Raw genomic sequence first — 13,324 nt, forward strand, 5'->3', positions numbered from 1 at the left:
AGCATAAGCTTATGAATGATTATAGAAATAAAATGCTTTAATGTGGATTTCATTTCAGTGGTTTTAGAACTTCTAATTCCTGATATAAATTAAATTTTCTGTGGTAACTACATTCAATTGTTCTTTGATCTTTATCATAGAGGTTAGTGTGGCAGATCATCTATAGTGCTGATTTATACAAAAATAAAGACAAAGATTTAAGTTACTGGTTTAGATAAATCTTTACATAGTTCACAGTTACTGTTAAAAAAAAAAAAAGTGCATCTGAAGAGGAAAGCTAAGATCTGTAGTTCTTTCATCTGTTATCATGTGTGCTTTTTTTTAATAAGGTAAATGCAGTTGAGCTTTTTTCATAATAGTTACTATGGTGCTTGTAATTTATATCATATTGCTTATAATTTATAACATGTTAAATATTTACCCAGTGCTTACCTGTATTACGTGTTTTACATTCACCAGCTTATTAATTGTGGCTTTTTAAAATTGAAGTTTAAGTATCCTTTGGAAAATGGGATTTTTAATAAGTGCATAATATTTTCATTTTGTGAACATGCCATCATTTATTTAATGAGATTTCTTTCTATCACTAGTATGTAGGACAATTCCACTTTTTTTTTTTTTTTTTTTTTAAACCAGACATTAAATTTAGGGGCACCCACTCACCCACTTATTTTTATTGTAGCCAAAATTAAATGAAGTGTGAAGTGCCCTAGAGAAATGAAAACAGCTTTGAAGATCCAAGAAAGTTAAACTCTGTCATTGGCTCACTTCAGCAGCATATATACTAAAATGAGAATGATTCAGAGAAGATTAGCGTGGACCCTGTGCAAGGGTGACACACAAATTCATGAAGCATTTCATATTTACAAACAAAAAATTTTCTCTCATTACTTTTAACATTTGCCTAGATGATAAGCCTTACTATTTCCCCTTTCCTTAATACCTCTGGTGTTAAGAAAATCTTTTCAACATATAACTGGAAGGAGCTTTGGCATCATTTTACAGATTTAAAAAATGGGGGTGGGCCCGGGCTTGGTGGCACATGCCTGTAATCCCAGAAGCTCCCGAGGCTGAGGCAGGAGAATCTTGAGTTCAAAACCAGTCTCAGCAACTTAGGCCCTAAGCAACTGAGACCCTGTCTCTAAATAAAATGCAAAATAGAAATAAGGATGTGGCTCAGTGGTTAAATGCCCCTGGGTCATTCGCCAGTACCAAAAAAAAAAAAAAAGTGGGGATGGGGTAGAGCTAGAGAAATTAAGCTTAAGGTTACACATTTGATTCATGGCAGAATCAAGATCAGAATCTTGGACTCCTGCTACCAACCAGTACTGTTTTTATTAAGCATGAGTAATACCTTTTTAATAAGAGGACAAGAATATCTCTAGTACCTTCTATAACTGAAATAAAATAAGGACAACAAAAGACAATAAAAAACTTGAGCTAGGTGGTTTTAAGGATCACCTTTAAATTTTCACAAAGTTGTTGAATTTTGAAAGCACATCTTATAAAATTAATGGCAAGTGTATGATTTCAGATATTACTTTTTATTATAAAAGTACATAATGCCATTTGTACTTGGTTGACAGCAAGGAGGAAAGTATATTTTTAGTTTTATAGAACTGTATTTTTAAGGGAACTGTAAGCCTCCTTCCACCAAGAATTATGAAATAATAAAATATCAAGATCAAGAAGATTTAAGTATACTTTGGATTTGAGTTTGAAATCTGATCGTTATTAGAGAAGGAAATTCATGAATTTTACCCCATATCATAGAAATTTCAGATATTTTCATTGAAACAGGTATAAGGTTACAACAGTGAAAAAGGATTAAAGTCTTCCTGGGCAGCACTAGGTCACACATGAGAAGGATAATTACATTTACGTATTACCCAGCAGTTAGACTGGTTTGGAAACTGAATAACCAAGAGAAACAGAGGTGCATGTTGCTTTTTTTTCCCCTCTCTTCATGTAGTCCAGCAGTCTACCTTTTATACTTATTTTGCATTTCTACAGAAAATACCACAGGTACATTGGGATATAGAGGGAAAACTCCACAAATACTTCCCTATTTATTTAAAGCCCTTTTAGTTGGGTTCACATTGTTTAATATGACTTTGACCAAGACACTACTACCTACTCTGTGAACTTAAAACATTACCACTATTTCTCCATTCCCTGTCCCGTTTTTCCTCAGACCCCAGCTTTTGTTTTGATGTAGTTCCTGAGTTACCTTTTAAAAGGATTGTGGGTATATAATCTCTACTTTCTAATGTTGCTTCTATACGTGTTATTATCTAATTGCAGTATAGTCAATTCCTGCATATCTGTTTTTAAAGAAACAATGCCTATTTTTCTAATACTTTGGAACCTGAAATGTAAACTATGTTTTTAGAGATACAGAATAAATTATTTAGTAATACAATGCTTTATTCATTGTAATAAACTTAGATGTTTGCATACATGAGATAATTTTCATTTTGCTTTACTGAATGATAGTATGGTTTTCAGTAAGCCACAGGAATAAAATTTATAGAATTTCACTGGTATTTTATTGACTAAAAAGCGCAGACTTAATTTAATCCTTTTTTTTAGCTTCATTAGTATATAATACCATGGCTAATAGCAGAGCTGTGGAGTTAGACATGCGTTTGATTCAGTTGTACCTGAGCCTTAATTTATTTATTATTCTGTGATACTGGGATAATATCCAATGCATCTCATTTTATAAGAATTAAATGAAATGATGTTACATGCTTGGTAAGTGCTTGTAATTACCGAGAGTATTATTCTAGATCAGTAAAGCAATTTACACTTTAACCTGTTGAAAATTTTGCCTATTAATGGGAGTGGCAATTCGTTTCCCTATCATTCACAGGTCTCTTCTATATATAATAAATTTTGGCAACTAACACCTCTTCCTCTCAAAAGAAGAATTTGGTTGCAAAATGTCTTAGGAGTTTGTAGGTATATTTTAAGTACTATTTCCTAAAATACTGGTGCTCCACTATGGCAGTCCTCATAGGATCTTCTGCTTTCTACCCTGCATTGAAAACAAGAGCTGAAGTGTTTTTACTATCTAAATGGGATGCAAGAGATATAGCTGCCCTAATCAGCCACCCATGGTCAATTGTAGTAAAAAAAAAATTCTAAATAGTCCAGAAATAAAAAAAAAAAAATTCATAAGTTTTAAATTGCACTCCATCTGAGCACCATCATGAAATCTTGCCATCTCGCTCTGTGTGGAGGTGCATGCATGAAATCTCAGCTCTTCAGGAGGCTGAGGCTGATGCCATGATTCTGACATGAATCAGCCCATCATCCACTGTATCCATACTGTATATACTATCCACCCTTTAGTCACTTAGTAGCTATCTGAGTTATCATATCTATTATTATCACAGTGTGTTCAAGAAAAAGCACCAAGGTAGTGATACTACAAGTTCAGATATGCTAAAAAGTCATGAATTGCTTCCTTTCAGTATCATCCTGCATTATCACAAAAAATAATGAAGAATCTAGTACAGTAAGGTATTTTGAGAAATATAGACTACATTCACATGACATTTATTATATCGTTAGTATTCTGTTATTATTCTTAATCTCTTACTGTGTTTAATTCATATATTAAACTTTGATATGTGTGTTTCAGATAAAATTTGAGATTTGGTACTATCCATGGTTTAAGGTGTCCACTGGGGTTCTTGGAACATATATCCCATAGATAAGAGAGAACAACTTTATTGTTCCTACTTTAATTTCTTTCATAGTGGGAGTCTCACAGGCAACTTTGCCTTATTAATTTCTGTGTTTGTTTTCTAATTTATTACATGTACCTTGTCATTTTTTGAAAGATATAAAAGATTAGAGAAATTGAATTATTTTAATTTGGAGAAAAATCAGAGTGTGCCTATACTTAACTGACTTTCTGGGATGGTATATAACTGTAGTGAGTAACCAGAGCTGGGTTTGGAGGTGCATGCATGAATTCTCAGCTCTTCAGGAGGCTGAGGCAGGAGGATCACAAACTCCAGGCCAGCCTGAGCAACTTAACAAGACCCTGCCTTAAAAATAAAAAAATAGAATTGCTGGGGGTATAGTTTAGTAGTGATCCACTGGATTCCATCTGCCAGGATTGCCCCCTCACCAAAAAAAAAAAAAAAAAAAAAAAGATCTAGTCACTTAAAAGTAACCAAGATGTAAAAAAGATCTGTAATTTGAGAGAGCAATTTGTGAAATGGTTATCAATAATATTAAAATTAGCATGTGCAAGACCCTGAGTTTAATCCCCAATATTGCCAAAGAAAATAGGAGAAAATATTTTAAGTCATCCATCTGATATCTGTCTAGTATCCAAATATGAAGCACTCTTATAACTCAGCAACAAAAGGCAATTCAATTAGACATTTCTCTAAATTATGTAGAAATGACTAAGAAACACAGATACCCAACATTAATTAGTCATAAGAGAAATAGAAATCAAAACCGCTTTGCAGTCACTGAGATGGTATTTTTTTTAAAAAGGAAAATAAAGTATTATAGTTACTGTGGAAAATAGTTTGGCAATTCCTCAACAAATTAAATATAGAATTACCATGTGACCCAGCAACTCCACACCTGAGTATATAGTCAAGAGAACTGAAAATGTGTTCATACAAAGTTGGTCTTGTGTGATTGGTCACAGCAGCACCATGAACAGTAGCAAATGTGTGGAAACAATCCAAATGTTCATCAACTGGTAAATGTATAAACAAATGTAGTATATTCATACAGTAGAATATTATTCAGTCATAAGTCATGAAATACAGATATAAACTACATCATGGATAGACCTTGAAAACAATATGCTAAGTGAAGGAAGCCAGAAACAAAAGACCACAAATTGTGTGATTCCATTTATATGAAATAACTAGAATAGGCAAATGCATAGAGAGACAGAAAGCATAAAAATTGACAGAAGCAGGGAATGAGAAGTGTTTGCTTAATGGGTATGGAATTTCCTTTGGAGGTGGCAAAAATGTTCTGGAACTAGATAATAGTGGTAGTTGGATACATTGTGAATGTACTGAATATCACTGATGATAAAATTTTTATGTGCATTTTGCCACAATAAAGTGGTTTGTTAACAATGGGTTGGAGGTATAATGGAATGAGTAAGGAAGGGAGATCTGCACTAGAAGTAAGATTAGGGCAGGGAGTACAGTCTGGTGTATAATTGGATTTACTAAGAAATAAGTTGCTTAACAGAAAGGGAAAATGAGATACCATCCCTTACAATCATCTCTGAAGGTCTTTTCCTTAAAACATCTAATATAATTTATGCAAACTGACTTTCCAACTATAGTTATAATTGGAAAATAACTTTTTTGGTTATAATTTATATAAGGTATATAATTTTTTTTATCATGCATGTGTTTTATTTACAGAGGTAAAGAACTCAGAACAACAATATAATAAAATAGTAATTCCCAATGAAGAAAGTGTAGTCATCTATTATAAGATTAGACAGCAGCTTGCCAAACTGGGTAAAGAAATTGAAGATTATATTCATAAACCAAAATACTGCTTACCATTTCTACAGCCAGGCCGTTTGGTAAAGGTATGTCATTGTTCTTTCATGAAATATTTGGATATTTCAGTATTTAAAAATATTTTGGATAGTTTAATATTTTCTTTATCTTGGTAAAATGCTTCCTGCTACAATAGTTGATCTATATTTAGTTATATTATTTAACTGTTTCACATGGCTTAGGTTAAGGCCTTGTTAATCACCACCAGTTTTCATTTTGGGAAATATAATTTGAAATAATCGGGATTATATAAAATATTGAATTATGAAATATCTTAAAATAACTAAAATAGCCATTTTAGTTACTATAAAATTTATTAGATATAAAAAGCCTTGAAATACACCAACATTTTTAGCATTTGTTTGCCACCTAAGAGATTTCTGTTATTGTTATTCTAGGGCCTATGAAATTTACCATTGATTTTTTTTTTCCCCCTATAGGGTTAATATCTTGCTCCTTAAATTTATCAGTGATTTTTAACAAATATTAGACAATTCAGGTTTTATTAGCCTATAATGTAAGACCTAGAAGGCTACAATTTTTTTTTTTTTTTTTTAATGTAACCATTGTTATTTTTTACTGTCTTTCAGGTAAAGAATGAAGGAGATGATTTTGGCTGGGGTGTAGTGGTGAATTTCTCAAAAAAATCAAATGTTAAGGTAAACCATTTTCTTTAAAGTAAAATTTTATATATATTGTTGTTAGTGAAATTTTTTTAGACTCATGAAGTTTGTGTAAATATAAATGGTATAATAAATAATAATAAATAATAAATTTCGACCTTAAGGAACTAATGTTTTGAGTAATTTAAATTTTGTACCCCATAATTTTAAAGCATTTCATCACATCCAAAGGAAACTTTTATCACTCACTTTTCTTCAGCCCCATACAATTATTAGTGCTTTCTATCTTCATAGATTTGTCCATTCTACAAGTATCATGAAATGAATTTTATATAATATGTATCCTTGTGACAAGCTTCTTTGACAGTATAATGTTTTCAAGGTTTATCAGTACTTCATTCTTTTTTATGGCTAGATGATATTCCAGTGTCTTATTTCATTATCCATTTATCCACCCACAGACATTTAGGTTTTTTACACCTCTAGGCTGTTACAAATAATACTCACTTAAACATTGTTTACAAGTTTTTATGTGAACATAGGTTTTTATTTCTCTTGGGTATATATCTAAGAGTAGAATTACTGGGTCCTTTGGAAACTAGATAAGGTAAGTGGTTGAGGAACTGCCATTTTGTTTTCTAAAGTAGCTGCACTATTTCACATTCCCGTCAGCAGCCTCACTAGACTCATGGGTTTATTTTTGGACATGCAGTTCTTTTCCATTGATCTGTATGTTCAATCCTCAAGTCAGCACCATACTAAGTTTTGAAGAGAGCAAACATGTGAGTACTTGATTTTTTTTCTACTTTTTCAGAATTGTTTGGACTATTCTGGGTCTCTTAAAATTCCATACAAATTTTGCATTTTGTTTCTCAGTTTCTACAAAGTCAGCTGGGATTCTGATAAAGATTATGTTGAATGTGTAGATCAATTTAGAGAATACTGCCATCTTAAAATTATTAAGCCTTCTTCCAATTCATGAACATGGCATATTTTTCTTCTTATTTAGGTCCTAAGTTTCTTTCAGCAATATTTCATTTCCCAAGTATAGGTTTTGTACTACTTTTTTTTTTTTAGTATGCTGGGGATTGTGCTTGTGAGGCAAGCCCTATATCCCCAACCTGGTTTTGTACTTCTTTTGCTTAATTTATTCCTAAATATTGTAATCTTTTTGATGCTACTATAAATGAAATTATCTCCTAATTTCATTTTTCTGTGCATTCGTTCATTGCAGGTGTATAGAAACCCAGTTACATTTTATATTGATCTTATATCCTGCAGGACTCAGTGTTTTATAATTTTGGGGTTTTTGTTTGTTTGTTGTTTGTTCGTTTGTTTTTCCTTTGAATATGCCAACCCACTGCTTTCTGGACTCCATTGTTTCTTCTGAGAAGTGTCTGTTAATCTTGTTGGAGTCTTGTTAAGTCTTGTAAGATCTTTTTCTCCTACTGCTTTCAAGATTTTCTCCTTGTGGTTTGTCTTTCTTTATTTTTACTGTGATAAATTTCTAAGTATAAAAATGTACTGTGTACATCTATGCATTTATCCTAAAGTAGGAAAAAATTTAATATGTACATGTAGATTAATCACTTTGCCCCCAATAAGTTTGGGGAGTTTTCAGCTATTATACCATGGAATTTTTTTTTTTTTTTCTCCTTTCTCTCCAGTGCTTCTGGACCTTCCTTATAGGTATATTTTTTAGTTTATTAATGTCCCATATTTCTCTGACGTAGACTAAATTTATTTTTATTTATTATTCTTTTTGTTCTTTGAATTGAATAATCTCCATCTTTCTTCAAGTTTGCTAATGATTTTTTTCTGCTGGTTCAGATTTACTATTGGGACCCTCTTGTAAATTTTTTTTTTTCAGTTGTTATACTTTAAAATTCCAGAATTTCCTTCTGAATCTTATTTATAACTTATCTCTTCATCGATATTTTCCATTTGACACCACATTGTTGTTATACTTTCCTTTTATGTTACCTCATTCAGTGTATCAAACATTTATAATGGCTCTTTTAAGTCTTTAATCAGCATTTGGTCACTCTAACATGCAGTTTCTCATACTTGCATTTTTTCGTGGTATGTTTTTTCTTGGTATATTGTGGTCATAGATAATAATTTCCTCTTTGCACATTTCATTATTTTTTATTGGAAATTGGACATTTTAGAAAATGTTGTAATTCTGGGTATCTTTCTCCCTTGTTTTGCTTATTCATTTTGTGACTATCAAAATTATTTGAGTGAAGACTCTTCTATGCTACTTGCCTCTCATACCACCATTGTTAAAGCTTTACATTGCTCCTGAGGTGGGAGTAGGGGAAACATAGCCTTGGATAAGCACACAATCGCCCTGGGATGGCAGTGGTTTGGGCTGGGATCTCTTTGTATCATCCTCTGTTCTACCCAGCTATTAACTTCCCCTAGCAGAAGTGTTTCTCTCCTAGTACAAAAAAAAAAAAAAAAAAAAAAGCTAGCTAACTTACAATTTAGCCTATCTCTTCTCAAATCTGTAGGTCTACAAGTTCTTTTCCTTACAACTTCCACCATTTTTTGAGTTCCTTTATGCTTGAACTTTCCAAGGCTCTGTTTCAAATATTCCTTTGGGAAAGTATAGCTACCTATTTGAGGGCTTGCTACTCTTCCTTGGCAAAATCGCTTGAGCCAGAGTTCTAAAGCTGGGACTGAGAGCATTGACTCACTTTTATACAAGTAACTAACTTGCTTTTAGGAGCTGAGGGCTGTGTGGAGGATGGTTGCAGTAACCTCAAGTCTTCCCAGTTTGCTTCATCCAACATGAAACCCAGTACCTTATAAGGCAAGGGAAGACTGTTGGGGCCCTTAATTCTCAGCAGCCCCACACCCAAGATAGAACCTTTGGCCAACCAATGGGTGCTAAAGAATAGAGCCCCCCTGCTCTTTAGCCTCTCCGGCCCAGAGCTTAGCCTCAGCAACAGGTGCTTGAGAGCAAGATTAGAAATGGCATTCACCTGAATATTGTGGGGAAAGGGAACCCTCCTGTATTTTTTGATTCACCAGTCTAGCGTTTCTGCCTCAAGCTTAGAAAGAGTGAGAGGAGAAAATAGGGATCTGCTGTTCTTACTGAATTTTATTAGACTTCCTTGAGGTGATGTTTCTTTGTTTAACATATTTTCTTAGGAACACTTTCAGAGATGTTGTTAAATGGTTGGTTTTTTTTTTTTTTTTTTTTTTTTTTTCCTCCAATTTAGTTGGGAGGTGAATTTGTAGAGCTCTTCACATTACTGTGGCAGTACTGTATCTAAAATTTTTAGGAGAGAAAAATCATAGCTAATATAATTGTGTATACATACACCGTAGATAGATTTTTTTTTTTTTTTTAATTATTCACCTCTGTTGATCCTTAATCCATGTATAGTCAGTCAGAGTTCTTTTAGGCAGGGATAAAATGAGAATTAGAGTGAAACACATTCATATTTTTCTGTTTAAATTGATGGTGAAACTGATTTTTTCCACTGAACCACTTATATTTGTGAAGTAGATTAATTTGGAATCTAGGTCAAAAACACTAATCAAAATATTTTCATGGCCAATAGATTTCGCCATAGATAGAGAAAGAATACACACTGTTGAATAGTTCATCATTTTAAGGAAATGGAAATTTAACTTTCAACATTTCACTGTTTTTTTTTTACGTTCTACAGGTTTAGGATTATTAAAAATTATGTTTTAGTATGGTAATTTCAATTTATAGCAGGAAACTAGTCACATTTTAAAAGGAATGAAGAGAAATTAGGAAAAAGTAAAATCTAATATGATTAAAAATAGGATATATGAACAAAAATTTTAAAGAATTTAAAATATGACAATCACTGGAAAACTTAAGCAGAACACAAAAACTATTTTCATTTATGTGAAAGATGATGTTGACCCATCTTTACAGAGTATAAAACTACAGCATGATAGGTGAGAAAAATTTTACAATCTTAGGAAATATTTTCAGTAGCAAAATTTTTGAGGGGGGGTGGTACTGAGGATTGAACCCAGGATTGCTTACCCACTGAGTCACATCCGCAGCCCTTTTCTATATTTTATTTAGAGACAGGGTCTTGCTAAGTTGCTAAGTGCCTGACTGATTGTTGCTGAGCCTGGCTTTGAACTCAGGATCCTCCTGCCTAGCCTCCCGAGCCTCTGTGTTTACAGGCACATGCCACCACTCTCACTGCAAATTTTAAATGTTATAATTAAGAAAGCTTTCAAGTGTCTTCTCTTGGTAACATTGAGGGTATTACTATAATGTTGTTTTAAGTGGTTTTGGTAACTGGAGACAGAAGATCATGTATGACCTTATAGTTTTATAGTTACTTATGTGATTGTTTTATAGATGAATACTTAATTTACTAAAATCTAAAGAATTGAAATTTAATCCATAACAGTTCTAGATTATCTAGAAACATTAAAGATTGCTCATAAGTCTTAACGGTTTTCCTTTGTCCAGATATCATATGTCCCCTAACACTTTGGAGTTAATTCATTCTTCAAACTATAGGATACAACTTACTTGGAGGTTTGTTTTACCCTCTGAAAAGGGAACATGACAATCACTGAGACACCTTATAATCCTTGACTTCTTAAGAAGAGTTGACAGTTGGTCATAACTTTGTTTAGCTCATTGTTTATAAAACTTATTTCTAAACTATTAGGCTGTATGATCTTTGCAGATATAGGTTATCCAAGTCAAAAATACATCCATCTTTGTTTTGTGTCTGTATCAAGCTGAGGAATTTGTTGGAAGTACATTTTAAATAATCTTCTTTTGAAGAAGTTGATGCTAGGAAAAAGCTAGTTTGATTTCCTTTTGGATTGGAAAATGGAATTTATTTATTTATTTTGGAAAGTCTGAAAATTCTAATTGTGTATATGGTTTGTATTTGTAAATATGTTTTAAATATTTGGTAGTTTTTTGCAGAAATAGTTGGTAGATATGGTAGATGGATTTTTATTTTGTTATGTCTTGGATAGATGCCAAGTCTTTGCCATGTTCCCTGTCAACCAAAGTAACTTTCATTTTATCTATTTCATACAAAAGAGATTATTTGAATATTTTACCAAAGAGTAAAGAGGAATTCTTTGGGTGGGGGCAGGTAACTGAGGATTGAACTCAGGGGTATTCAACCATTGAGCCACATCCCCAGCCCTATTTTGTATTTTATTTAGAGACAGGGTCTCACTGAGTTGCTTAGCACTTCACTTTTGCTGAGGCTGGCTTTGAACTCTCAATCCTCCTGCCTCCTTCCCGAGCCACTGGAATTACAGGCGTGTACCACTGTGTCCGGCAAGGAGGAACTCTTCACTGAAACAAAATAGATTGATTATTGTTTGAAATTATCAAACAAATTATCATAGTACAAAAGATGTATTAGTCCTGAGGTCTAGAGAATCATGATTTTATTAGGGGATATTAAAAAAAAAAAAAAAAAAAAAAGGCAGCCAGGCTTGGTGGTGCAGGTTTGTAATCCCAGCGGCTCAGGAGGCTGGGCAGAAGGATCGTGAATTCAGAGCCAGCCTTAGCCACTCAGTGAGATCCTGTCTCTAAATAAAATATAAAAAGGACTGGGATGTGGCTCAGTGTTATGTTAAGCACCCCTGGGTTCAATCTCTGGTACAAATTAAAAAAAAAAAGTCTTTGTAAAATGATGTGAAATCACATTGCTTAAGTGCTAGTGTGCTGAACAGTAAAATCTACTTAATCTGTTTTGCTTGTTGTTTAATTGGGGTGATTTGGAGATACAGGTTTATTTTCTGATCCTGATCATTTTACTTCCTCTTTCCAATTTTGGCATCTTATTTCACAGTGATCATATTATTAAATTAGAATTCATAAGTACTAAGTTATTGCTGTTTTCTCTCGTTCGGTAGCACATATTGAAGAATGCAGAGACAACCTTCATTTTATAAAATAAGCATTTACTGTACAGTGTGTGCCAGTCATAATGCTAAATTCCAAGAAAACAGGCCCTGTATACATGGAACTTTAATACAATTTTTGGTCCAGTTTTCAAGAATTAATGAATTTTCTTTACCCTGTTTTTCTAGCCTAATTCTGGTGAACTGGATCCCTTATACGTAGTAGAAGTACTTCTGCGCTGTAGCAAAGAGAGCTTGAAAAATTCAGCTACTGAGGCTGCAAAGCCAGCTAAACCTGATGAGAAAGGAGAGATGCAGGTTTGTACTTTCTTAGATTTCAAATATTTTGTGAATTATTTTTTATCACTGTTGAGTTTTAAATGTGATTATAAGGAGCATACTGTCATCATTTCTAAATTAGGAAGTTTAAGGTATTTTGACACACATTATTAGAGCCATCTAATGTATTGTGAAGATGATTAATGGGATTCTAGGTTATTTTTAATATATCTTTTAGTTATAGGTGGACACAATACCTTTATTTTATTTTTATGTGGTGCTAAGGATCAAACCCAGGCCCTCATTCTTGCTGGGTGAGTGCTCTATCACTGAGCTACAGCCCCAGCCTGAGATTTCAGTTTTATTAAATTATGACCAGGTAAATAATGACAAAGTAAAAGATAAAGAGAATTTAATAATTTGTTTCAAATGAAACTGTATTTTATGAGGGTTATGAATATTTTACATTATCATTTGTGATTGGTTTTATAGTTTTTATGATGTTTTCTTCATTCCTATGGAAATAATGGTTGTAATATTGTTTCAGTAATGAAAACTTTCTACCCAAGTTTTCTTAGTTAAAATAATTTAATTTCCCCATACTTTTATTAAATTTAAGCATTTGACTTGCCACATGAGATACCCATATTTCTTGACTTTTATTTTTATATTGGTATAAATAAAATTATTATAACAAAATCATTTATTACAGATTACAGGTATCTTGTTGAAATCTAATATTGTAGAATTTTGTTGTTTTGAAATATTGCTTGTTAAAATATGTGGCATATTGGTTAGATCTTTTAGGAAATTATATTTTTATAATTTATAAATCAAGCTTATTATAAGCTTGGTTTCTAGAAAGTAAAATCTGCCAGTGTGCCATCATAGACTGCTTTTTTGGATTAATAAATCAATTTGTCATTTTGAATTGGCAGTATTTAGTATTTGTGTTTTTATTAATTAAAA

General features: G+C 32.6%; 1 protein-coding gene and 1 non-coding gene across 2 annotated transcripts in view; both read left to right on the forward strand.

Moving 5' to 3' along the window:
* The window catches only part of Mtrex (Mtr4 exosome RNA helicase), a 93,169-nt gene that overhangs the window by 37,274 nt on the left and 42,571 nt on the right, over window positions 1-13,324 (forward strand). Inside the window, exons 17-19 of the mRNA XM_047555985.1 lie at window positions 5,424-5,596; window positions 6,158-6,226; window positions 12,266-12,394. Coding sequence (XP_047411941.1) covers window positions 5,424-5,596; window positions 6,158-6,226; window positions 12,266-12,394 — 371 coding nt within the window. The remainder of the gene's footprint in view (window positions 1-5,423; window positions 5,597-6,157; window positions 6,227-12,265; window positions 12,395-13,324) is intronic.
* On the forward strand, window positions 761-867 carry LOC124987699 (U6 spliceosomal RNA). Its single transcript, XR_007109228.1, has one exon. It is a non-coding gene; the product is annotated as a U6 spliceosomal RNA (small nuclear RNA).

The sequence above is a fragment of the Sciurus carolinensis genome, chromosome 6 (assembly GCF_902686445.1).
Source record: "Sciurus carolinensis chromosome 6, mSciCar1.2, whole genome shotgun sequence".
NCBI lineage: Eukaryota > Metazoa > Chordata > Mammalia > Rodentia > Sciuridae > Sciurus > Sciurus carolinensis.